The 26775-nt window shown below is 35.4% G+C and overlaps 1 protein-coding gene across 3 annotated transcripts in view; it reads left to right on the top strand.

Annotated features, from left to right (window-relative positions):
* Nucleotides 1-26775, top strand: part of msk (importin-7 msk) — a 321082-nt gene that overhangs the window by 86983 nt on the left and 207324 nt on the right. For 2 of the 3 annotated variants that reach the window (XM_090394389.1, XM_090394391.1), the window contains exons 4-6: nt 8460-8706; nt 16156-16259; nt 26314-26487. In XM_090394389.1, coding sequence (XP_090250515.1) covers nt 8460-8706; nt 16156-16259; nt 26314-26487 — 525 coding nt within the window. The remainder of the gene's footprint in view (nt 1-8459; nt 8707-16155; nt 16260-26313; nt 26488-26775) is intronic. The other variant, XM_090394390.1, reaches the window with a different exon arrangement.

Raw genomic sequence — 26775 nt, 5'->3', positions numbered from 1 at the left:
CAAACACGTGCTGCAAGAGTAAGCATTAACTGGTCACAAAGTCTCCAAGGTGTTACCAATAAGTATAATCCTATGTACTATATTGCAGCCAGCCTATGGAGATGGCTTTATTGCTTTACCTCCCAAAGTACTGGCCCCCTGATTCATTAATTATTTTGTGGAAAGTTTGTGCAGTAAGGCCACCATCCACATTACATATAAGAAGAATGGAAAAGGACTCTACTCTAGAGACAAACTATGGCAATAACTACTCCATACCTTCAGTAAACAGAGTGGTGTGTGTGGTTGTGTTTCACCAGGCAATAAGTCATTTACCATCAGCTTAAAAACCAGTTGCATTTAGATAGAAATTTCAGTTAAAGTTGGAGGAGAGGAATAATTTAAAAAAAAAAAAAAAACAGCAAGTTAACAATAGAACATTACTTTCCTCCAGTGTTGCATTTTCAGTTAGGCAAGTATGTTTTTTATAACATTCTCCATAATTAAAATTTGTAAACTTCCCTGCTGTAGAGATCAGGCTTCTTTTTTTTTTTTTTTTAATTTAATTATTTTTTTTACTAGTCCTCCAGCTTTGTAGTGGAACATTAGAAAGCAGCTTTAGACAAGGTGATACTGAAAATTATATACTCATAATCAGAATGGTAGTATGAACGCTTTGTACTTGTATGACTAACATTGCAGAATGGAAATGTAATATAATGCACATTTTTTTTTATATTAAAACAAGTTGATGTGCTGATAACAGAAAACGATTATATGCAGAAGCCATAAAAAAGCATGTTTCATAATCACATAGACCACAGATTTTTTGTCTTGCCTAATATTTTTATTGAAAAAAAATTGCAGTTTTTTTCAAAATCATTTTGAAAACATCAAAACATTTTGCCAATAAAAATGAATTTATAACAGGAGAGATGAAAGATTTCTTTGCAGCTGAGCCAAAGAAAACTATCTGCTCCATCACACTGCCATTAGGGTAACACTTGTTTTATGTATTATATAGGATTATGTTGATCAAAGTTTAATTTTTAATTGCTTATATTTCCATTGATTTCATGACCATCATTATGATGCTTACTGTACAGTTCAGTTATTTAAAGACCTCCAGAGTCATGGAAACCTTGACCTGTATTTGACTTATTACTCTAGAAATATATTTTACCTGATTGTTTCATTACAAATGATCCAGTTGAAACTTAAATGAAATTTCATGCAGATAGCACAGAAATATTGTTCCAAATGTTGCTAATAAAAAGGTGCTTCCGGTGAACTACAATCCCAGATTTTATTAAATTCCATCTAGCCAGAGCAGAGTTATTGTAGTATGTAATTTTGACACATTTTGTTCCTTCTTTGATAATGGTCCAGTTGTTGAGTATTTCCAAAATTGGAATCACTCAATAAATTTTTATAAGCATTTTGAATACCAGAGCTAAGGGAAATCCATGAAGCCAGTCCTGAAATAACCTACATTCAGATGGATGGACAGAATGACTTATAAGTGCTGATGCATTTTGTGAAACTCATAAAAATGGATTTGCTTATGTCCAGATTTTCAACCAGTGTTTCATAGTTGTCTTAAGTGTACAATTGTACAATTCAGAAGGATACTGTTATTTTGAAAGACACTAGTAATAGAAGTGTATCGTGCTATTAAAAAGAGGCACCACAGACCAATTATGTTCATTTACGCATCTGTATGATTTATTAATAAAAAAAAAAAAATGGAAAAACAGAAATCATAATTTCTCTTCAAATTAGGTGTTTGTAGCAGGACTTTGCAGCTTTCTCTGTAGTATGTTTTTTCCATAAAGAAATAGCTTAAACTTTATCATAAACAGTTTTTCTTAAGATTCATAGTTTGAGTATATGCATATCACTACTCATGGAAATAGCCTATTGAATAAAATTAAGTAAAGTTGCTTTGTTGTATGCCAACTAGTAAATGCCAGATAGTTTAGTCTCCCTCTTTTTTTTTTTTTTTTCATTAGTTGGCTTCTCCTATATTCAGAGGAAGAGCACTGTATACAGGTGAGGACAACGTCTAATTTGATGTCCAGTCACCTTAGTTGACAACTTAGATGGTTGGGCATCCAATGGCATAAAACCAACCAATCCATATTATTTACGTCTGGTTCCTAGACACAAAACACTACTATGCAACACACAGTTATCTTGACCATTGAGACAATATGTCTTTAATCACTATTAAGATATATATGACAAGAATATATTCCTAATACTGTCATTCTTGAAGAAAGGCAGTAAAGAAGCAATTCACTGCCTTTCTTCAAGAATGACAGTATTAGGAATGTGTTCTTGTCATGTATATCTTATTAATGATCAAAAGCATATTGTCTCAAAGGTTAAGATAACTGTGTTGTATAGTATTGTTTTGTGTCTAGGAACCATATGTAAATATGGCTTGATTAGCACTTTTATGCAGATGAATTTTTGGTGTTTGTGGTGAGGAGTTTGATTCCAGATATTAGGTTTTTATGGAATTGAAGAGCTTTGTGTTTTCTTTTCACAATATCAGAGTATCAGTGTAGGAACCAAGGTACTAAAAATCATTTGCTTCTTCAGGTGGTGGTTTAGAATAATCTGATATTGTTCCACTATTACTATAATTATTTTTAAGGGTATGGCATAATAACTGAGAACTTTTTTGAGAATCAGTAAATTAGATTGAAGGAAGGTGTTCTCTTGCTCCTTCTAGCTGCTTTCTAAGGCAGTGGATGTGTTTATTAGTGCTTCTGTTTTCAAGAAACCTGCTTGATATTTTGAGCAGAAGAGGAATTATGTATAGTAGGTACAATTCAATCAGCATTTCTGTGATAGATGTTAAGTGTGGTAAGAAGTAACATGATTTTTCTGAGTTGTTGAGAATGTTTTTTAGGTATTGGTATGATTATTTAACCTTCCCTCTATAGTGAAGAAATATTGGATCTAGTTAGAACTATATTGCTGATATTTAGTAATTGTTTCAAACTTGTTTCCTCCGTGTTTAATAGCTCTAGTGTTATACTGTCCATTCCAGGTGCTTTCTCAATTTTTTGAGTTTTTAATGTAGTTTCAAATTCTTGTATCGCAAAATTGTTACATATAATGGGGAATTCTTTTTTGAATTATTTCTAGCAAAGCATCTGTAGTGAAGTTCACTGATGGATTATTCAAAAGTATTTTGAAGTAGTACTTCCATGCTAAAAGTTCTTTTTTTTTGGCTTTGAGTTTCTTGCAGTTTTTAGCTTACTCTTTTGGGTTTCTATTCTTTGGTGCATAAAGAATTAGCTACCAGGTACATTTCTCTGCTTCTTTTCATATTCTTCTCTAGATCGTGCATCCTCTGATTCCTGTATTGCTTTTAATGTCATTGGGTTTCTTTATATTAATTCTTCAGTAGTTTGTGTCGCCCATTTCCTTTGAGATGACGAAGTCTTGAGAACTGAAGTTTTCAATGCTATTTCATGGGTAGATTGTGCAGTATAAGTGAAAGATCTGGGATTGTACTTCAGGTAGTGGACCTTCATTCGGTTAATTTTGTAATGTCTCTTTATATGATGTTTGTGTGGTAGGAAGAGTCAGATTTCTCCTGCGATATTTATTTGCTATTCTTGTTTTAGGTTTAAAAGTGCTAAGAAAAAGTTTCATGTGTGGACTTATTATTCTATGGTCAGAGTTTAATTGTACAATATTGAGCTGATTGTACCCACTTTTCATTGATTAAAATATAATTTGGATGATTTAAAAAAAAATGCAACTAAGAATATAGTTTCTTGGCATCTTTAATTTATAATATAAACCAAGTGGAAAAACTTTCATCATCTAACTCTAATCCAGAGTAGTTTAATAATAAGGTATGATACCTTTTGGCTTCTTGTATATGGAAATATGAACTGCCTACTACAACCTTGGTATCACTTCTGGGTCCGGCTCCCACTGATAGATGTCGTGCAATTTTTTTAGTCCAGCCGATACCAAGAAGTTAAAAAGGAATTTCTTTAACTATCAAAGAAGCATGGAGGATTTGGGCTTCCAGGTTTTAAATTCTGCTTTTTAAGCATTACAGCTTCAAAAATCCATAAAGTATTGCAGACCAATCATACATGTGCAGACCTTCTCCTGTACTACCTGGGTTTTCATTTTCTCCTGTTTGGAGTTGATGATTATAAAGATCCAAAAGCTCTGATTGTTCCTGATTACTACAATACTCTGTACTTTACTCTAAGATGCTACAACACTGGCCTTGACATTCTTTCCATTAAAAAAAAATTAAAATTTGGCATAAAGAAATCTTTAATCTCTTTCCTGCGAACTTCCGCAGTTGGGTACTAACAATACTTTGTTTCATAACTTATTGAAGTTCTGAGGATACCCTGACAGGAGGAATCTTGCTTTGAGCATTGCATATGGCTGCCTTCCAGTCAATACCATCAAATGGAGGAACTTTAACATCAGAGATCCAATCTGTGACATCTGTTACCAATTGGAAATAGTAGAACTTGCATTCTACAGATGCCCTCTTGCCCTGCGCATTTGGAACAGATTATGTTGTGTGTTGGGCATTCTACTACTTGCAACAGAACAGTTATTTTTTTGCAGTACCCACCACCTGTCAGCAATGGAAAAGAATTTTGATTTTTATAATTAATGAATTAAAATACCATTTATAGAAGATTAGAAAGAAACATGGATTTGAAAAACAGCAATATGACATCCAAATGCTTTATAATATTATATTGTGGACATATTATTGTTCAGTCGGATGATTTTTGTATTTAGAAAGAAAAATTCTAGGAGATATCAAATTTTTTATAGATGGTGTAGACCACTCACATTATCAAATATTCACCAGGGGGAGATAAAATTCTGTATTCTTGCTATGAGTGGTTTTTTAAATGGTTCCATCCTCTTAATTCAATGTGGTCTTATAATCAATTGCAGGGATGACAGGAGAGCAATCCCAGTCAGAGAAGGCCAACTCAAGGCAGTTAACTCATATAAGGCTTAACCACCTGAGTATCAGTCATCTTTGCACGTTAGTTTCAGTTGGTCTTTTGGTTGTTCACCTATATGAGATTTGTGAAAAAGGAAAACTGATAGTCTGGCTATATGATGAAATAAAAGAGCTGAGGCCTTTATCTCTCATACTATCTGTCTTTTCTTTCTTTCTCCTAATACTATCAGGCTCTCTTGCACCCCTATGCTAACTACTCTAGGCCTATGATGAGCACCCCTTTTTCATCTCAGTAAACGTTGAAACCAGTCTGCATAGTGACCTTTCCTATAATGCATAGCATTAAACATGTCTGTAAGGATATGTGTTGCATTATGGGATACTAAGGCAATTTATGTGAAGTCATTAGCCTCTATATACTAGTTGCCCTGTCATGAAGTTACTTCATGTGCAAACTTTGTTTGCTTACACTTGGATAAAGGATGAAATCAAGAATGTAATTTTTGGCATCTTTAATTTATAATATAACTAAGTGGTGAAACTTTCAACAACAACAATAAAAATAAATAAATAAAATATGATCTATTTTGGATGTTTCGAGGTCCATTTTCTTCCAGGTTGTGTGGGAATTTGCTCTGTAAATTGATAAGATAATGAGTGTTGTCCAGTTCAATTAAAAGAAATTTTTGCAGGAAGACTTGTGCAAGAATGCTGTGAATTCTGATAAGTTTTTTGGCTAATTAACTGGATTTATATATGTTTACATGTGAGAGTAACTGGAAAAGTTGTGTGCTTGTAAGTTTCAGATTGCCTTACATATACTGAGAGGCATCAAAAGCAAGATGTGGCTGTTTTGTCTATCCATAAATTAAATTTTGATTTTAGTCATTTTGTATTCAATGTATTCATTGGATTATGGATAGGTAATAGATTTTTAAGGCAGATGGAAGTGTGTGTGTGTGTGTGTGTGTGTGTGTGTGTGTGTGTGTGTGTGTGTGTGTGTGTGTGTGTGTGTGTGTGTGTGTGTGTGTGTGTGTGTGTGTGTGTGTGTGTGTGTGTGTAGTACAATTTGAATACAATTGGTGGGTAGTAATATATCAGTTACTGAGGGTAGTGAGAATGTAACAAAAAGAATGAATGCTCTTCTGAGAACAAAGAGAGAGATGCATAGTATTGTGAAAGAGCAGCAAGTGAGTGGTAGGAAAGTTATGAAGAACCATGCGGGTGATCTAGTGAAAGAAGCACTCAATATTAGTGTGAATGATGCAAGCAATATGAGCATTGCAAATGTGGTACAAATGTTGACACACGACACAGAGGAAGAAGCAAAAGAAGATGTAATGGTAAAAGAATAGAGGCAGAATGGTAAGGAAGTTAGTATGAAAGATACGAACATTAGTGAGGATATAAAGAAAAATTGGTACAGTTGAGGAATGAATGCGGCATCTGTAGAGTGAAATAGGACATTTAGAGAACAGATTGGTAGTTGGAGGTGTAAAAAAGATGAAAAGATGAAGAATTGCAGGTGAATGGCATTGTATTGTAGTGCTCTGTGGGTATTTTCCAGTAACGCTCTGTGGTGGAAGATGTGAAATGGAGCAGGTCAAAAGTATGTTTGAGAGGAAGGCTGACTAAGATTATAGAGAGGAGAAAGAAATGCAGAGGCATTAACAGTGCTGGTAGGAACAAATCACTTGGAAGGAAGTGTGAAGTAGCAGAGGATTTGTATTGCCAGAGTCTGTGAAGTAGAAGAATGTGAGGGGAGAATTTTGTGTTGCCAAAGTATGATAGCATGGAACTGAGGAGAAGAGCTATGAAACTTACCATCTGTAATCCAGTTATCACAATTCCAACTGACTCCCCTATTCCAACACCACCAACTAAGCTGCACAAGAAGCATAAGTCTCTGCTGTAAGTAGCAACCTAACACAAATTGTACATCTACCTTCCCGAACTAGCTATTCCTGATAACTCACTTCACTCCTCAAATTCTCTGGGTTTTTGACCAGTTGTTCTTCTTCCATATACACTGCAGATGATTAGAATACTGTAGAGGTCAACTCAGACCACAATCTTGTATGTCTCCTCTTTCACAGAATGCTCCTCCAACTACTCTCATCCTCTGACACTACAAAGGAACCAATTGGGATGACCTCCAATATTTTTACTTCGCCTTTTCTTGGTCTGATTATTCTTTCCACTCCTGATCCTAACACCTGCTGTGAACAAGTTACAGAAATTATTCTCACCGGCACAAAGACCATCATCAATACAACCCATAATCATCAACCTCTTTCTGAACCCTGACTCAACTGAAAGTGTATCAAAGCAGCTGAAGAAAATTTCACTTGCTGCAATGTTGCTCACTTCAAGAACTCCAGCTGTACACACTGCCTATACCAAAGCATGCGACATATGCATATCGGTCATCAACAGATTCAAATCTGATTTCATAATGGCGAAAAGCAAGAAAACTTGTCTCTTGTCCAATTGGAAACTGTGCCTTCTAGTCCCTCCCTAAGGCCATTGAACACAACTTTTGCTCTTCTGCACTTCCATCTCTCTTACCACTGTTACCTTGCATAGATGATCAAGGGAAATCACAACCTATCATACCGAAATCCAAGCACCATATGCCTCCTTTGGCTTTTCAAGAAAAAGAAATCGGAAAACTACTAAACTTGATACTAAAAAGTCTTCTGATCCTGATGGCATCTGCAATTGTTCTCCAGAGTTAACACCTGTCTTGCTTTGTCTCTACAATCTATTATACATATCTGGTATGAATGCATGGAAGCAATCTCATATCCATCCTATTCCTAAAAAGGGTGATAGAAGTCTACCATCTAACTACTGACCAATTGCCATCACCTCAGTCCTCTCCAAAATAATGGAGAAAATTAACATTAGCCAACTCCTGAACTACTCAAGATCAACAGCTGACCTTGTAGCTTACATCACCTACCACTGGACACATGCCATGGAAGGGTTTGGAAAAACTTGTGCTGTTGCCCTCAACATTTCCAAAACAACTGTGTGTGTATCATCTTGGCCTGCTTAACAAATTGCCATCCTTTGGTCTCCATGCCATCCTCTATAATTGGATAGCCAGCTTTCTCTCTTTCTTTTGAGGTAACAGCTTTCTCTCTGTTTGTTCTCTCTAAAGTCTTCTCACCTACCTAAGGTGAAAAGTATACATATCTGTTTTAACAAATAAACACCTCACATTATGGAATTTTTCGGACTGCAATTTTGGATTCAGCATATTTTAAAAAGCTTTTAATTTAAAACAAATTCTTGGTTCATAAGTGTTAAATATTTGAATGTACTAATTTTATTAGATAATTCTCTATTGAACTATAGTAGATTGCTTTTTTGTAATGTAAAACATATTTTTTTTTCATGTTATGATAAATAAAGTCACATTGTTAGGAGTAAAAGTTCTTACTGAAGTCTTATTTTGTATCGGTATACAGTAACTATTAGAAATTTCTTACTGCAGATATAAAAAACCCGATGAGAGAGGTCCCCTAAATGAAGCAATGCATATGCTTTTACCAATGATATATCAGCGCTGTATCCAGTTATTGGGTGATCCCTCTGAAGTATCAGTTCTTCTACAGAAACAAATTTTGAAGATATACTTTGCACTTGTACAATATACGTTACCTCTTGATTTAATTTCTCGAGATATGTTTGCTCAATGGATGGAAGTGTTTCGCAGCATCATCGATCGACTTGTACCTGAGGTTAGTATAATTGAATTCTGTGTTATTGGTACCTTACTCGTTGAATTTCTGATCAATGATATTATTTGTTTTTAATAAATGGAAGTCATAATCAGCTGACTTCTGAGAAGTGAATGTCCTCAGATCATTTTATCAATTTGTGGAAAGTTTTTCCATTTCGTTACTGTGTGTGTGTGTGTGTGTGTGTGTGTGTGTGTGTGTGTGTGTGTGTGTGTGTGTGTGTGTGTGTGTGTGTGTGTGTGTGTGTGTGTGTGATTAACAAGAAATTATATTTTTTTAGTTGTTTGGATATAGAATTAAAACAAAAATGATTTCTTGTTGAATATAATATACATTCAATTAACTTGCCACGTAAGACAAGATTTTCATAGTTGTGTAATAATAATAAAAAAATTACTATTTAGCATTGGGAGGAAGAGGAGAATGGGTTGAATAGTGTTTAAGTAAATGGCTGAGCTATAAAATCCTAAGAAACTGTATACCCCTTACCTCACTCTCCTCTACTTCTCGTTATCTGCTGAAATTGTTACTTTTAATATTGTATTAAAACCCATCAAAGATGCATATTTATCCTGTTCCATTTTTAGGTGTGGTTTACAAGATGTGTATCTAGGTTTGCTTTGTCTATCCTGTCCGGATGATTTATTGATATTACAAAAATTTGGCAGAATGGTTTGAAACAATACAAGGTAATAACTCTGCTCTGACTGGATAGAATTTAATGAAATTTCATATTTAGGCTCTCTACTAGAATTCCCATATTTCAGAATTTTTAAACTGAACCAGTTTTAGTGTCAAAGTATGGAAAACAGCAGTGATCCAGATTTAATTGCTTTGAACAAGCATATAGCAAAAGAGCTTCTTATAAACTTGTTCTTCTCAGAAAATTTCTGTGTGCATTGTGCAGACCGGTGTTTCCCAAACTATGTTTCAAGGAAAGTGAATAAGTGTTCCGTGAAAAATTATCAAAATTAATGATCCTGGAATGGTTTTAAATGCTGCGACAAGTTCAGACATGTTTGAAAATCAGCCACTCCTCACTTTGCTTGTGGATTGTGCTATTAAGGCTAGCGCACACTGGCCTTGACTCAGCTGCTGACAGTTGTCGACACCCCTGAGTGCGAGTGAGGTATGGAGGTGTCTATTCTAGGAAACATGCGGTCACAAGCAAGGTCAATATGATGCGCTGTGGCCCAGCATGCCTGTAGTGTGTGCTGTCGCCTTTTTGCGATGCGATACAACCTGCTGCAGTGATGTGAGCTTAGCTTTACATTGAATACGAGACTGATGATATTTACTCTAACCAATGTGTTCCGTTAAAATTTCAGGATTTGTGAAGTGTTCAGTCGTAGGAAAAGTTTGAGTAACGCTGGTGTAGACCAAGTAAAGGTCTCTTAATGATTTCTTATTTTTACAGTTAGGATGTGTGTGTGCATATATGCGTGCATGCGTGTCCACTCTTCATTAAAAACTTTCTCACATGCATCTGGGATAATTGTAATTTCACATAGATGCCTCATCTCTGCAATTTGTATATTCTATAAATATCTCCATGGGAAATGTTCATCTGAAACAGCATCAATAATCCCCCCCACTCTGTACTAAGCCCACTGGAACACGTACAGCTGCCTCCCAACATCCATTCACAGTACACCTTGAAACCCGCAGAACAAGTTTCTTTTCCTCCTCCTTCATCCCTGCTGCAGTACTGTAGAACAATCTTTCCCTGACATATTTCCCAAACAACGTACAGGCTTCTAAATCAAATATAAACAAGTTTCTCCTTTCCCAACCCATTACCCATATACAGTACTAACATACTATAGGTTGACCAGCCAACCTCTCGTATATGGCCCAACATTAAAAAAAAAAACATCGTGTCAGTTCTAATTTATTCCATGAGGATGTGCAACAATGGTGACTTAAATTGTCCTTATATATTTCCATCCCTTTAAAGTTTAAGGCCTTTGCTGGAAAATGTAATCACAGTTTATAAACTTTTTCAACTGGCCATTAGAAACACTTGGATCATATTTCGATACACTGAAAATACGATTCTTGTTTGTTTGTGCAAAGGGGAAAAAAATGATTCATATATTTTCTGATGTTATGGCAAAAAACAGGATTTGGCATTCCTGGTAATAGATACATTGCTTTGTCAGAACACCAACTAGTTAAGTATAATGTGATTTTTGTCCTAGGAGTCTTGAATTTCATCTGAAGATTTATATGTATTTAATGATATAGGACTTGCCAAATACATTACTATCAATGGACACCCATGGGCAAGGTGTATTGTGGCATGTAACGAGTCCTGTTTGTAGCCAGTATAAATTGGAGGAATATGATGCTCCCAAGACAGTGCAACTGTGTCCAGGTGAAATGGCTGTGAGAAAGGAACTAATGGAAAAAGAGGTGTTGTGATAGAATGTCATGTTGCAGGCTTGTCAGTTTGGCAAACTGTTCACCAATTGGGTCATCCTAGGTCATTCAGTGATACTGTACTGAGACAGAAGTGCAGGGAGTCAACTGCAAGTGCTACCTGCAGTAGATGACTAACCACACTCACCAAACATGACTTTAGAGGGGGCTACAAAGGATAATATGTAAAAAATTTCAGAACCAAGGCTCACAACATGGGTTTCAATGGTAAGACCACAAATCCCCACATCATCCAAACCAACATGAAGCATCTTCAGTGGTGCAAAGAGCATGTACAATGGGATGTGGAAGCTTGGAAAGCTGGGTTATGGAGTGACAAATCACATTACACTATCTGCTGAGCAGATGGACAGGTGTGGCGGATGCCCTGTGAACATCTCTTACTAGAGTGCATAACATAATCCCACTTATGAAATTTGGAGGTGACGCTGTGATGGTATCCTGTTTTTTCTGGTTTGGCCTCATACCTCTGTTTGTGGTACCACAAACATTCAACTTTGAGAGGTATATGAACATTCCAAACAATGCAATGTGGCATTTTTGTGGTGTTGTTACTTTGCGATGTTTCTACGGAACTGACCAGTCTCTTTCAGCAAGACAATGCACCACATCATAAGACTGCTGCTATAACTACTTGGTTTGTGGACATGACTGGCCTCCACTGAGCCCTAATCTCAACCCTATTGAACGTCTGTGGAATGAACTGGAGCAAGTCTGGCCCACAACAGTCCAGGACTTCATTAAATGCCTACAAAAAGAATGGTCAAAAATTCCAATTGTACACTTGCCCCGTAGGATTCCTGCAGTCATTGCAGAGAAAGGAGGTCCTACATCTTATTACAGCTGTTTTCCTCACACTATGGTGTCTGTTGAATTCTTTGCAAGCAGTGTAGTTATTGTGACATTCCCAACTTTCTTCAAACTGTGGGCAGGCAATTTTCTGATGTATTAGAGAAAAATTTTCCATCGATGTTGATTGACCTGGCTGTTTAGCAATGTAACAGTCTGTCTTCCAAGAATTGTACTAGTTATTGATGACTGAGAAAGTGTGTCTTTCTGTGTCCAAACACACTGCACTTTTTCATGTGGTGTGTTACAGTGATAACTGAGCAAACCACAGGAGGTGTTCTAATTTGTTTCAAGTTGCTACTTCACAGAAGGTTCTGTACATAACAAATTGGAAAGGGAATTATGAAAGAACCTTTAACTCTTTTCAGGAAGAAGAGAATTTTCTCCCTGAAGAAAATGACATTAAATATAAAGTTGGTTTTTATTAATTAATAAATAAATTGGCTTATGTGTGTCGACTTCACTTTATACATACTGATTCTCATAAAATGAACTGTTGCAAAAGCACACCAGTGCAGAACTCATGCTTGTGCTCTGAATTTTTTTAAGCAGAAATGTATAATTATTAATTTTTAAAGTGGATCCTTTTTTTTTTACTGCACCCAATGCTATTCAAGAGCTAGTAACATTTTAATTCAGCAATCGAGAATAAAGCAGAATAAGACACAGTACTTAACTTTATCGAAACAAACAAATATTTAGTACTGTACTAAAATTAACTGTATATTATCAGTTTAGAAAAAACATCGATTAAAAGAGGATATGAGGTTAATACCACACTCGCTTAGCCACAACAGCAAGTTCTACATGCTAGGAGGAACCATATTATCTAGAATTATCAGGAGCAGTGCTGATGTTAATTCTCTGCAGGAAAATTTGAATAGACTTTTAGCTTGGACAAATGAGTGGGGGTTGCAATTTTAATATTAATATATGCAAGGTGGTGTTACACTTTGGGATACAGAGATATAAGGCTACGTACTGTATTTGTGGAGCTATACTTCAGGAAGTAGATGAGATTCAGGATGGAGTGATGGTAGACAATTGAGTAAAGTTCCCAGGGCGCATCACAGATGTTGCAAACACTGCACGTCATACTGCTGCTATGATAAAAGGCACATCATCATATAGGGATAAAGAGGTGGTGGTGGTGCATCTATATAAGGCATTGGTCAGACCACGTATGGACTATTGTGCTCAGATTTGGTCACCTAGTTTTCATTGTGATGTGGAAACACTACAGAAGGTTCAGAGACGAATAACCAAACTGATATCAGGACTCTGGAGTGTTGATTATGAAGAGCATTTGAGGAAATGTAGATGGTTGGTGACTAGGAGGAAAAGAGAAGATATGATTGAGACCTTGAGGCCATGCTTGGTTTGAATTAATGGAAGATTCCTTGGGAGTCATATCCACAAGTCTTTCACCCCTATTGCTTGTTAGATCTGGATTGTTGTGCATGATCTATTTCTTCTATACATTTCTTGTCAAGAGATTACTAACCCTCAAATCCCCTTCATATGATCTGGCTTTATTTCAAAATTTCCTTGCCTCACTTTGTTATTTTCATCTGATGCCTTTGATTCTCCCCTAATTCTGCTGATCATACTGATTTCTTTGATTATTTATTGCAGAAGGTTGATTTCATTCATACAATCTACCCCAACACAGAGACCATCTTCCTCAGTGAGTTTGCAATAGATCAACCTTTTTTTTAGCTATTTTTGTGTTCTTTGCATTATAACGGTACTGATTGGGAAGACCTCCAGGATTTTTTTTTTAATACTGTTTTCTTTCTCCCAATTCAGTACCTGCTCTCCAATCAAATAACTGAAATAATCCTTCTAAGAATGGGTCCTCATGCCAGATGGCTTAAACTCACTGCCATTTGGAAAACTGTTGCTATTATTGCAGTCAGATTTCTGCACTAACTAGATTCAAATCCTCTAGTATCATTAGCCCCCCCCTTCCCTCTCTCTCACACACACACACACACACACACACACACACACACACACACACACACACACACACACACACACACACACACACACACACATTCTCACATATCCTGTCTATTCTTCCTAAAAATACTGTATTCTCTCAATCTGAGGTCCCGATGCATTCATCAAGGCAGTAAATGTTACCCCTTTGTTTCTGACACTCCTAGCATTTGTTTATAGACATAAAAAGCATGTGCTATCTGATTCTTTTTTGTATACTCACTTGCATAGTATGTGTGAAACTGTTGGACAAAATTTGCAGATCGCAGTGTCTTGCTTAATTAAGCAGATATCCCCTTGCACATGTCTGAACTGGACAAACAGAATTGTTCTTTCTTTGGATGACTTTCCAATTTTGGGAAGTCATCTTAAGCAATACTCCTCATTTCTCTGTCTGGTGATTTATTATTTTTAAAATTTCTTTGAATTCTTATAGATGGAGTTATCTTCCTGCAGTTAATATCATACTTTGTCACATGCAGTTAGGTTTCAACTGCTATTATTTTTTTATTTTATTTTATTTTTTATTTATTTATCTCCTTGCATATATATATATGCACTGACAGTGACTGGCAAGACCAGAATTTTTGTATGTGAACACAAAGATCTGTTAACACCAATTGGTGTATCTAATAGGGTTACATCAAATGTGTACACACATTATAACTCCCTTTTGACTATTATGTTCTAAATGAATTGTATCAGAATCACATCCCAAAAGATGTATATATTTATAGTTACAGAATTGGTATATATCTCTCTAAGCCTTTCCTCTCTTTCCCTAACAGCTTTATAACATTCCTCCATTTTTCATCAATTTATAATATTCTTAAAGATGAATTGTATTCATTTAAGTTTCATACTCTAAATCTAAAAAATTCACATTTTCTCCTTTTCAGCCTATGCACTGACCCATTTGCAAAGCCCTTCTCATCTCACTGCTTTCATACCTTGGTGGTAGAAGTACAAACCTTAGTCATGTACTCTTCATTTTTGCTGCTTTCATATTTTGCCTTCTAAATTGTTTATACTTGAAAAAAACTATTAGCTCTTTCATTTTCCCTCTTTGCATTCTAACCGTGTCATCATCTTTAATCTTCCCACTAGGAAATGGTTTCATACCCAAAACTACTCCACTATTCTCATCATCTTTCATCTTGTTTTCTTTCTTCTAACTTACTCTCTTCATTTTTTGTGACACTTTCATTTTTGCACATGCTTCTGTTTTGCTTTTGAACATTTGAATTTAACTCACATTTGTTAATGTGAGTTAAATGTCTCTCTCACATTTGTTAATGATTGTATGCATGTATGCAATGCATTAACAACATTCCTTGTATTAATTCCCCTAACAGAAAGATCTTGGTTGCCATTGTCCTGTTACACCAAAGTGTAACAGGACAATGGCAACCTAATGGTACTTTGGTACCATTAGGTGGCAAAGTGTAACATAGTGCAATTGGAAGAACAATGGGATATTGTGCCCTTCAGTTGGAAAAGAACTGAGTTCAGTTCTTGTCATGACAAAAAGAATCTTTTATGTAAGCTTTTTCAGTTGAAGGTGTGTTAGCTGATCTCGTACAGAGGTTTTCCTTCCTGGGTACTTGAGTTTTTTCATCCTGCATATAGGCAAATCAACCATGCGAAAACACATGCAGTTTACAGAAATACCGTTGTTGTTAATGGTGGTGGGTAGTAAATTACATTGTATGTTGATGGTAGTTGTGTAGTTGAAGGATTAAATAGTAGAAGAGATGTGTATAGTTGGAGTAGAGTGCCCTTGTTCACTGAGTTCTAAGACTCTTTGGAGGTGTCACATAATAATAATAATAATGCTGTGACTAATAAAAAAAAAATCCTTTAATATGTACAACTTAAACACTGCATGTGCAGTTCAAACTATCTTATAAGCTAAAGCTAATAAACTATGCAGTATTGCTAATTATTAAAAAAATCTTTTTTTTTTCTTCTTAGAATTCCATTTGTAGAAATATGCTGGGCTGAAGGTGTAGGTTGACATAAATATCAGTGCCAAGTATTGGCACTGATATTTATGTTGAAAAGCAAAAATTAAAAACAAAAAGTGAAAACACTTTTTGTTTTTAATATTTTTATTGCCATGCCTGTTATATAATTTTTTTTCTGTATATGTAGGCAACAAACCAGATAGATGAAGAGGAGCGACCTGATCTTGCATGGTGGAAATGTAAAAAATGGGCCCTTCATATACTAACTCGGATTTTTGAAAGGTATGGAAGGTATAAATCTTTTAATATTTTTGCTCCTTCCGTTAGTTTTTCAACTATCTCATGTATGTCCAGTATAATACCGAAACAAAAATTGCTGGATATTTCCATCTGGTCCAAATAGTATGTGAGTACACATAATGCTAGAAAACAAGAAATGTAGATACAATATAAAAAAGATATTAAATATCCATTTATATTATATAGCCAGATTCCATTTGACCAGAAAGCTTATGAGATTATAACCTTTGGCTTTAGAGTTGCCTTGGTTAGCACTACTTAAGAGACATAAACTCTGACAGGAACCATATATTTGCCTTTTATTAGTGCTTTATTAGTCTAACAGCTGTTTCAAACTGTTGGTTCTCATCAGAGACCAGACAGGAACCTTAAGAGGGAAAGAATCCTTTGTTGAACTATAGCAGACCCATATCAGAAACTTATGTTAAAAGTTTATTTTCCACTTGGTTAGAGTATAATAAATTTAGTTTAATCCTTTATCCAAGTGTGAGCAAACAAAGTTTGCGCCTGAAAGTATCTTCAGGACTGGGTTAAGATGGTACAACACCAGGGCAACTCGTTGCAAAGGTGGAGCAAGCTACCAACACTCCTATCTCAGTATCTCCTATAATGCAAAACACATCTCCTTGCGGATATGTCTAATGTTAAGCATTAAGGGAAGGGCCACTACCCAGACTAGTTTCGACCTTTATTGAGGTCTCTTCAGTGGGAGCCAGGCTCAAGTGGAGATATCAGGCAGAAGCATTAGTAGGTCATCTCTACCTATAGGAATTGCCAATTGGTGTGCCACCCTTTTTTTAATAATTTACTCTGGATTTAGAGAAATATGTTAAAAGTTTATTTTCCACTTGGTTAGAGTATAATAAATTTAGTTTAATCCTTTATCCAAGTGTGAGCAAACAAAGTTTGCACCTGAAAGTATCTTCAGGACTGGGTTAAGATGGTACAACACCAGGGCAACTCGTTGCAAAGGTGGAGCAAGCTACCAACCTCCTGTCTCAGTATCTCCTATAATGCAAAACACATCTCCTTGCGGATATGTCTAATGTTAAGCATTAAGGGAAGGGCCACTACCCAGACTAGTTTCGACCTTTATTGAGGTCTCTTCAGTGGGAGCCAGGCCCAAGTGGAGATATCAGGCAGAAGCATTAGTAGGTCATCTCTACCTATAGGAATTGCCAATTGGTGTGCCACCCTTTTTTTTAATAATTTACTCTGGATTTAGAGAAAGATGTTAAAAGTTTATTTTCCACTTGGTTAGAGTATAATAAATTTAGTTTAATCCTTTATCCAAGTGTGAGCAAACAAAGTTTGCGCCTGAAAGTATCTTCAGGACTGGGTTAAGATGGTACAACACCAGGGCAACTCGTTGCAAAGGTGGAGCAAGCTACCAACACTCCTATCTCAGTATCTCCTATATCTCCTATAATGCAAAACACATCTCCTTGCGGATATGTCTAATGTTAAGCATTAAGGGAAGGGCCACTACTCAGACTAGTTTCGACCTTTATTGAGGTCTCTTCAGTGGGAGCCAGGCCCAAGTGGAGATATCAGGCAGAAGCATTAGTAGGTCATCTCTACCTATAGGAATTGCCAATTGGTGTGCCACCCTTTTTTTAATAATTTACTCTGGATTTAGAGAAAGATGTTAAAAGTTTATTTTCCACTTGGTTAGAGTATAATAAATTTAGTTTAATCCTTTATCCGAGTGTTGGTAGCTTGCTCCACCTTTGCAACGAGTTGCCCTGGTGTTGTACCATCTTAACCCAGTCCTGAAGATACTTTCAGGCGCAAACTTTGTTTGCTCACACTTGGATAAAGGATTAAACTAAATTTATTATACTCTAACCAAGTGGAAAATAAACTTTTAACATCTTTCTCTAAATCCAGAGTAAATTATTAAAAAAAGGGTGGCACACCAATTGGCAATTCCTATAGGTAGAGATGACCTACTAATGCTTCTGCCTGATATCTCCACTTGGGCCTGGCTCCCACTGAAGAGACCTCAATAAAGGTCGAAACTAGTCTGGGTAGTGGCCCTTCCCTTAATGCTTAACATTAGACATATCCGCAAGGAGATGTGTTTTGCATTATAGGAGATACTGAGATAGGAGTGTTGGTAGCTTGCTCCACCTTTGCAACGAGTTGTCCTGGTGTTGTACCATCTTAACCCAGTCCTGAAGATACTTTCAGGCGCAAACTTTGTTTGCTCACACTTGGATAAAGGATTAAACTAAATTTATTATCAGAAACTTATGTTTATAAACAACTGAACTCTTGGTAGATGCATATATGAATTTTAAATGTGTATGTGCATGCCAAAGATTATATTCTCATAAGTTCTCTGGTGATTGGAATCTGGCTACAAGATATAAATCGATATTTAATACTTTCATCATCATCAAATTCCTGCAATGTACCCTCAAGGGGTCTACAGGATATGATAGTACTAAATGAAAAATTTATATCATTACTAACTTCCTATCTATAGTTTTCTTCCAAATCAGTCTGTTACTTGTCAAGACTCCACCAGTATCAGATCTTATATTTCTATCGTCTAATGCACTTTGTACTTTAAATCCACCTATATCTTGGTCTTCTTCTGGGTCTTTTTCCTGCCAACCTGGCAGAGAACACTTGCTTTTGCTAATCTTTCCTCTCCCATTCTGTTTAAGAGACCATACCACCTGAGATTAGCTCTGCTAACTCATTCCTGGATGCTGACAGTGGCAAGTTCTTTCCTAATATTCTCATTTTTAATATGATATTGACATTGATGTCATCTGTTCATGCACCTAATCTTTCTCAGGAGGCTCATATCTGCGGTCTCTAGTCTTTGGTCAAGTGTTTTATTTCTAACCCAAAACTCAGATCCATAAGTTAAAATTGGTTTGAACACTGTCTTGTATACAGTTAATTTAATGTTTTGACTAATTTATCATCATCATCAAATTCCTGCCATGTACCCTCAAGAGGTGTACAGGATATGATAGTACTACATGAAAACTTTACATCATTACTAACTTCCTATCTACAATTTTCCTCCAAATCAGTCTGTTACTTGTCAAGACTCCAACATTACCAGATCTTATATTTCTATCATCTAAGGCACTTTGTACCGTATCAATAAACCTATATCTTGGTCTTCCTCTGGATCGTTTTCCTGCCAACTTGACAGAGAACACTTGTTTTGCTAATCTTTCCTCATCCATTCTGTTTAAATGACGATACCACCTGAGATTAGCTCTGCTAACGCATTCCTGGATGCTGACAATGTCAAGTTCTTTCCTAATATTCTCGTTTTTAATATGATATTGCCATTGATGCCATCTGTTCACGCCTCTAATCTTTCTCAGGACTCTCATATCTGCGGTCTCTAGTCTTTGGTCAAGTGTTTTATTTCTGACCCAGCTCTCAAATCCATAAGTTAAAACTGGTTTGAACACTCTCTTGTATACAGCTAATTTATTGTTCTGACTAATTTCTCTCTTATTCCATATGAATTTATTCAATTGACTTCCTACCATACCAGCTTTGTTGATTCTGTTGTTTATTTCCATATTTAATTTACCATCTTCACTAAAAATTGTGCCTAAGTAGCTGAAATGTTTTACTTGTTGCACAGGTTCTCCATTTACAACACAGTTGAAATTTTCAATGATTCTGCCTATATTCATCGTCTTTGTCTTTTTATTGCTGACCTTCATATCATATCTATTACAACAGTTATTCAATTTAGTCAGAGAATCTTGCAGACTTGTAGCGGATTTATTTAGAAGCATAATATCGTCTGCATAAAGCAAAGAGCTGACATTAACATCTCCAATTTTCATATGATGTTTAATACCGCTTTCCTTCATAATGTGATCCATATAGATAATGAATACCAGAGGGGATAATGTACATCCTTGTCTGACACCAGATTTAACATTAAACCATCTTCCTGTACCTCCTTCAATTCTAACTGCCGACTTACAACTCAAATACAGATTAAGTATTGCTTGATGTAATGCCCCATTGACACCATATAACTGTAGCATATTGAATAGCTTCTCTCTTGGCGCCTTGTCATATGCCTTTTCCAGAACGACAAAACTTAAATACAGATTTCTGTTATAGTCCCATGCTTTCTCAACTATTTGTCGTAAAGTTAAGATCTGATCCTGACTGCCTCTATTTGACCTGAATCCAGCTTGTTCTTCACCAAGCTTTTCTTCCACAATTCTTCTCAACCGTTTCTCAAGTATACTTGCATAGATCCTACCAGGAACACTCAGTAGGGATATAACTCTATAATTCTCACATTCAGTTTTATTTACCTTTTTATATATGGGTACTATGAGAACTCTACTCCAATCATTGGGAATTCGTCCCTCTGTACAGGCATTCTGAACTATGCAGTGCAGCCACTGTAAGACTTTTATACCACCATACTTCAGCATTTCTAGTTGAATATCATCTACTGCTGCTGCCGCCTTTCCACATTTCAAGCCTTTGATGGCTTTTTCTTCTTCAAGTATGGATATGTATTCCTGACTGCATGCCTGGTCAGTGTTTTCAAAATACAAATACCAAATACAGACTAATTTCTCTCTTATTCCGTATAAATTTATTCAGTTGACTTCCTACCATACCATTTTTGTTGTCTTTTTCCATATTTAATTTACCATTTTCAATAAAAATTGTACACAAGTAGCTGAAAATTTTCACTTGTTCTATTGGCTGTCCATTCACAATACAGTTCATATTTTCAATGCTTCTGCCTATTTTCATTGTCTTTGTCTTATTATTGCTGACCTTCATACCATATCTACCATATCTATTACAACAGTTATTCAATTTAGTCAGGAAATCGTGTAGATTTGTAGCAGATTTATTTAGAAGTATAACATCATGCGCATTAAGCAAAGAGCTGAGATTAACATTTCCAATTTTGATATCAGGTTTAATACCACTTTCCTTCATAACGTGATCCATATAGATAATGAATAACAGAGGGCATAATGTACTTCCTTGTCTGACACCAGATTTAACATTAAACCACCTCCTGTAATTCCTTCAATTCTAACTGCTGACTTACAACTCAAATAAAGACTAAGTATTGCTTGATATAATGCCCCATCAACACCATATAACTGTAGCATTTCAAACAGCTTTCTCTTGGCACCTTGTCATATGCCTTTTCCAGATCTACAAAACATAAACACAGATCTTTGATATATTCCCATGATTTCTCAACTATTTGTTGTAAAGTGAAAATCTGATCCTGACAGCCTCGATTTTTACTGAATCCGGCTTGTTCTTCTTCAAGTTCTTCCATTTCTCAAATATAATTGTCTAAATCTTACCAGGAACACTCAGTAGAGAAATACCTTTGTAATTCTCACATTCAGTTTTATTTCCCTTCTTATATATGGTGCTATGAGAGCTCTACGCTAATTATTTGGAATTCATCCCTCTGTCCAGGCCTTTTGAACTATGCAGTGCAGCCACTGTATGACTTTTATACTTCCATACTTGAGCATTCTGGTTTAATATCATCTACTCCTGCTGCCTTTCTGCATTTCTGGCCTTTGATGGCTTTTTCTACTTCAAGTATGGATATGTATTCCTGAATGTATGTCTGTTTAGTGTTTTTTTTTACCACAGTGCTATCACTGCTTGTTCATTTAACAATTTTTCAATGTAATTACTCCATACTTCAAGATATCTTTTTCTCCAGTTGTGATGTCACCTTTCTTTCTTTCTTTTTTTTAAGCTGATTCCATTTACAGCACTCTTTCCTCCATTTCTGAGCTTCTTCAACAACCTCCAGACTGTCTTGCCACCTTCTTGATATTTATTTTCTATGTTCTTACCAAAATCTTCCAATGGCTTTTGTTTAGCTAGTTTTACACACTGTTTAGCTTTCTTACATTTGTCTCTTATTCTGTAAGAGTACAAACTGACTTATTTGCCAGGAACTTTTGATATGCTTTCTTCTTTTTCTTCATTGCCTGTTCCTGTTTAACTTCCTGCATCCACCATGGAGTTTTGATTTTTCTATCCTTGCAGACAATCTCACCACATGCCTCTCTGGCTGAATCAATCAGTGTTTTCTTCAAGGCTTGCCACTGAATCTCCAAAGTTTTGTTCCTGTTCTCAAACTCTCATTTTTTCTTGAATAATGTTTGTGTGTTTTAGTCTATAGTTCATATCTGAGAGCTGCTCAACTTTTATTCACTTTAAAACTTATGTATATGTTCTTCTTTTCAATATGAAATTCAATTTTATCCTGCTCAAGACCAAATGGTGATCACTTCCAATTTCAAATCCTTTGTACACTCTGATATCTTGCACCAGGGAGAAAACATCGCTATCAACATTAATGCCCTTTTTTATAATAATTAAACCAAGACAGAATTAGATCCTTTTAGTCTCTTTATTGTAAGAAAAATAGATATTTATGTTTTGGTAACTTTAATTTGCACTTCATGTATTCATGACTGAGATTTTTTACCCAGTCAATTCTCGCATAAAAGTAATTTATTTTTATTATTATAATAAAATTATAATAAAAATACTCTTACTGACCACATTAAATCACTTTAGATTTACTGATGATTTTGAATTTTATTATTATTTATGTGGTTCCAACTCATAAATGTTTTTTTCTTTTTACTATTTTATCGTCTTTAAGCTTTGCTCTAGAGATCAAACATAGAACCGTTTAAGCCACTTCAGGATTAGCTTGCATATAATCATGACAATTTGCATTATACAAAACAGTAGAAGAAAGATTTATAGGTTCACTGCTAGTTGTTGTTTTTTTTTTTTTTTAAGCTGATTCTCGAGTTACTTGAACTTTGTAGTTAATTACTTTTTAAAGGAAACTTGAGTGTTAATCTGTGAAATAAGTGACCAGTGGTTGTACCCCCATCGATCAGTCCTTGGCTCATTGATGTTCAGTTTATACATTAATGATATTGGGAAGAACTTGCCAAACATGTTAAATTATATACTGATAAATTATGTACATCATCATTTACTATCTGTAAATGATGATGGGTCAATTCAGTATTATTAATTGTAAAGTTAATCTAATCTGATCGTGACACACTTTGTCATGATTAGATTTCCAGTGCCATATTATATTGGTGGGATTATTCTTGAAGAAACTGATGAGACTAGGGATCTTGAAGTTATGGTGGATAGGAAGTTCAAAGATCATGTTGCAAAAATTGCATCAACTCAGAGGATAATTGCGATGTTGAAATGAACATTGTATAAGGAAGTCATTTTACCTATTTACATAGCCTTGATACAACCATACTTAGACTGCTATGTGCAGATTTGTCTCTTGGGTTCCAAGGATGATAAAGAAGTTGTGTAAAGAGTACAAAGAAGGTTTATCATTATTATGATTATTTATATAGGTATTCCATGGAGTCAAAAAAACTCATTGCAGGAAACCCACATTATCCATTAACACAATACTTATCATACATCTTAAACTTATTGACTGTTCAGGGTGTTCACAACCACCTCTGGCAATCCATTCCACTCATTCACCACTCTCCAAGGAAAGAACCTAGTCTGCACACTCTTACTAACCACACACTTTTAGACAACTTCCAAGTGTGAAGTTTCCGCTACTTCCCATGTATTGAAAAATTTCTTTTGTGTCAATCGTATAGAATCCTTTTACTAACATAAGTTTCTATTGTATCTCATCTCCTCTCCTCTGCTTGTCAGCTAAACTCTGCAGTCCACACACACGTTTAATTTATCCTCATAGGGACCATTCCACAGACCTAGCATCTTGGTCACTTGTCTCTGAATCCTCTCCACCACCTCCCAGTGCCCTAGAAACAGTAACCAGATCTTGTACAATATCAACATGTGGCCAAATCCTCAAGTTATTATCCTCATAAAGAAGGATAATAACTTTTCTATATTTACTTGTCAATGTGTTCTTCGACACCCAAGTAATCCTCTGAGCTATTTTGCCAGCTCTTGCAATATGTCCTCTAATCAGATCTATCCACCACCACCACCCCCAGATCCCTAACCTCATCAATTTCCCGTAATCTAGTACGATCAATATGATACCAAGTATGTAACCCTTTCAACCCAATGTGCATTACTTTACATTTTACAACATTAAAGTGACAACCATTGTTCTTTGCCCACACTGCCAGTTTATTTAAATCACCCTCAAGATATCTGTATCACCTATTCATCAACTATATCACCTACATCAACTGTTGCCCTTCCCAGTTTTGCATCATCAGCAAGCAACTAAATATACCTCCTGAAATCTTCTGGGGAATTGTGCTAGTCACTCTTATTTACCTTAATTGAACTCCGCCATACACAATCCTCTGATGTCTGTCTATCAGCCACCACCTACCTCATATTCATTTCCATTTGATCCAACGTATGTAATAATTTTCCATGTGGTATTCTGTCAAATGGCTTTGTAAAGTCCAACAGTATCATAGTGTAGTCATTCTGCTACACTATGATACTGGGACAGGACCTCCCTTTTACAAAGCTGGTAAACAGAAGAAAGAGAAATGATATGATAGCAGCCTATAAACTTCTGAAAGGGTGTTATTAGGATATTGATTGATGGAATTTTTTTATTATATGGAAGGTGGGGAGAGGACAAGGGGTAATGTGTAGAAGTTGAGTTTGAGAGCAGGATTTTTCTTTAACAGTAACCAGATAAGTGTGAATAAGTGTTTGCCTGTTGAAGTGGTAAATGCATCTAGTGTGAATGAGTTTAAGTATAACAGCTGGTGTGGGCAACATATGACTTTTCATTGAACTGTGAACTCCCCTGGAGGTCTCTGATAATATTCATTTAATAATCATAAGACCCTAGAACACACAGTGGCATATATAACTAATACTATTTATTATTAATATGAATACAAAATGGTGGATGCTATCCATCAATGTTTACATAATGTCATGGGAAAATGCATTTAGTCTGTAGCAATGGCAAAAGAGAGAGATTTGGATGGCTTCTGACTTCCAGAAATTTGGCCTAAAAGAATACCATCTTCTTCCTTTGGTAAATGAAAAGATGTTAAATTTAACTGATGTTAAATCACACAGTTATGATTGCAAACAAATATTGTTGATATATATCCTTCTGTTCTTGATTACATTAGGTTCACTGACATGCTACAGCTGAGATTGTGCAACTGAGAATGTACATAGTATTTTTTTTAATCACAATTAAAACTAGTTACATTCATCTAATTCTTTTCACATGAAAAGATATACATATTAATCTGAAAATAGTAACAAAAGTTGTTATTGTTAACCTTCTTTGTGCTGATTCATTTTATTTCTGAATAATTTAAGTGAAAAAAATCTATTACATGATAGTAAGGGGGAATTGCTTGTGATATAATTTATGAAGTTTAAATAAGTAGAGAAGAAAATCTTAACTGCAGCTATGCATAATTAGAAAGGCCTGCTTTTTCATAATGAAGGAATTTATGTGTTATGTTCATATTTTCATTTAGGGATTGTACACCCTGTTTTCCCCTATGTAGGTTGGTGTGTGCAATGGATCTGGTATACACCGGGCGAGTGAGCAAGGGAGGGAAAGGGATCTTTAAAAGAGCTGAGTGTATCTTGTATTTTCATTGGTGGTTTAAAAGTTGCCTTAATTGTTGTATTTTTAGTGTGTGTTGTTTATTCTTTCAGATATTCCCTGTATATAAGGGAGTCCTGAGAAAGCTGTTCATAAGAAAGCATAACTGTTGATTAAATAAAAATGACTATGTGGAATGATATTCTGCAGACATTATATAATTTTTTTAAGTTTTAGATGCTGGCAATCTGAAAATGTTTTTTGTTTCATAAGTTAACTAAAATTCTATTAAAATTAAAGAATATCCTTAACAAATATTTAAACATCTGTCAAGCAGCTTAACAGTTGGATCATAAAAATGTGCTGAAATCAATATGGTTCAGCATAAATTTAATTTTCAAAATAAAAAAGTAGAATTTCATTACATGATTATTAATATTGGAATTTTTACAGGTATGGTAGCCCAGGTGGTGTAACCAAAGAGTATAGAGAATTTTCTGAATACTACCTAAAAGCTTTTTCTGGTGGAATCCTAGAGGTTCTACTCAAGGTATTAGATCACTACAGACAAAAGATTTATGTTTCTCCTCGTGTCCTACAACTGGCTTTAAATTACATCAATCAGGCGTAAGTGCTTTTATTGTTATTGTTAATTAACTTAATTGGTTAACTTTTTAGATCTGCCCATACATTCTATACTGATTTGTTCAAGATAAAGTTCATAAAAATACATAAAGGTTGACTCTCCCTCTTAGAGACTTGTAGGGACCATAGGAATGGACCTGTGGGACTTTAGGTAAGCTTTTGGTAGTTTGCTATGAGTAAGTGAAATTATGTTTGCTATAGCAACAATTAACTGTGATATAGTTATTAAGAACATTATTTTCTCTGAAGTCGATGACAGTCAACCAGAAA

Source organism: Typopeltis vanoorti, chromosome 6 (genome assembly GCF_054136105.1).
Source record: "Typopeltis vanoorti isolate ZY-2024b chromosome 6, IOZ_Tvanoo_1.0, whole genome shotgun sequence".
NCBI lineage: Eukaryota > Metazoa > Arthropoda > Arachnida > Uropygi > Thelyphonidae > Typopeltis > Typopeltis vanoorti.
Note: the sequence above shows the minus strand (reverse complement) of the source record. Positions and strands in the feature narration are given on the sequence as shown.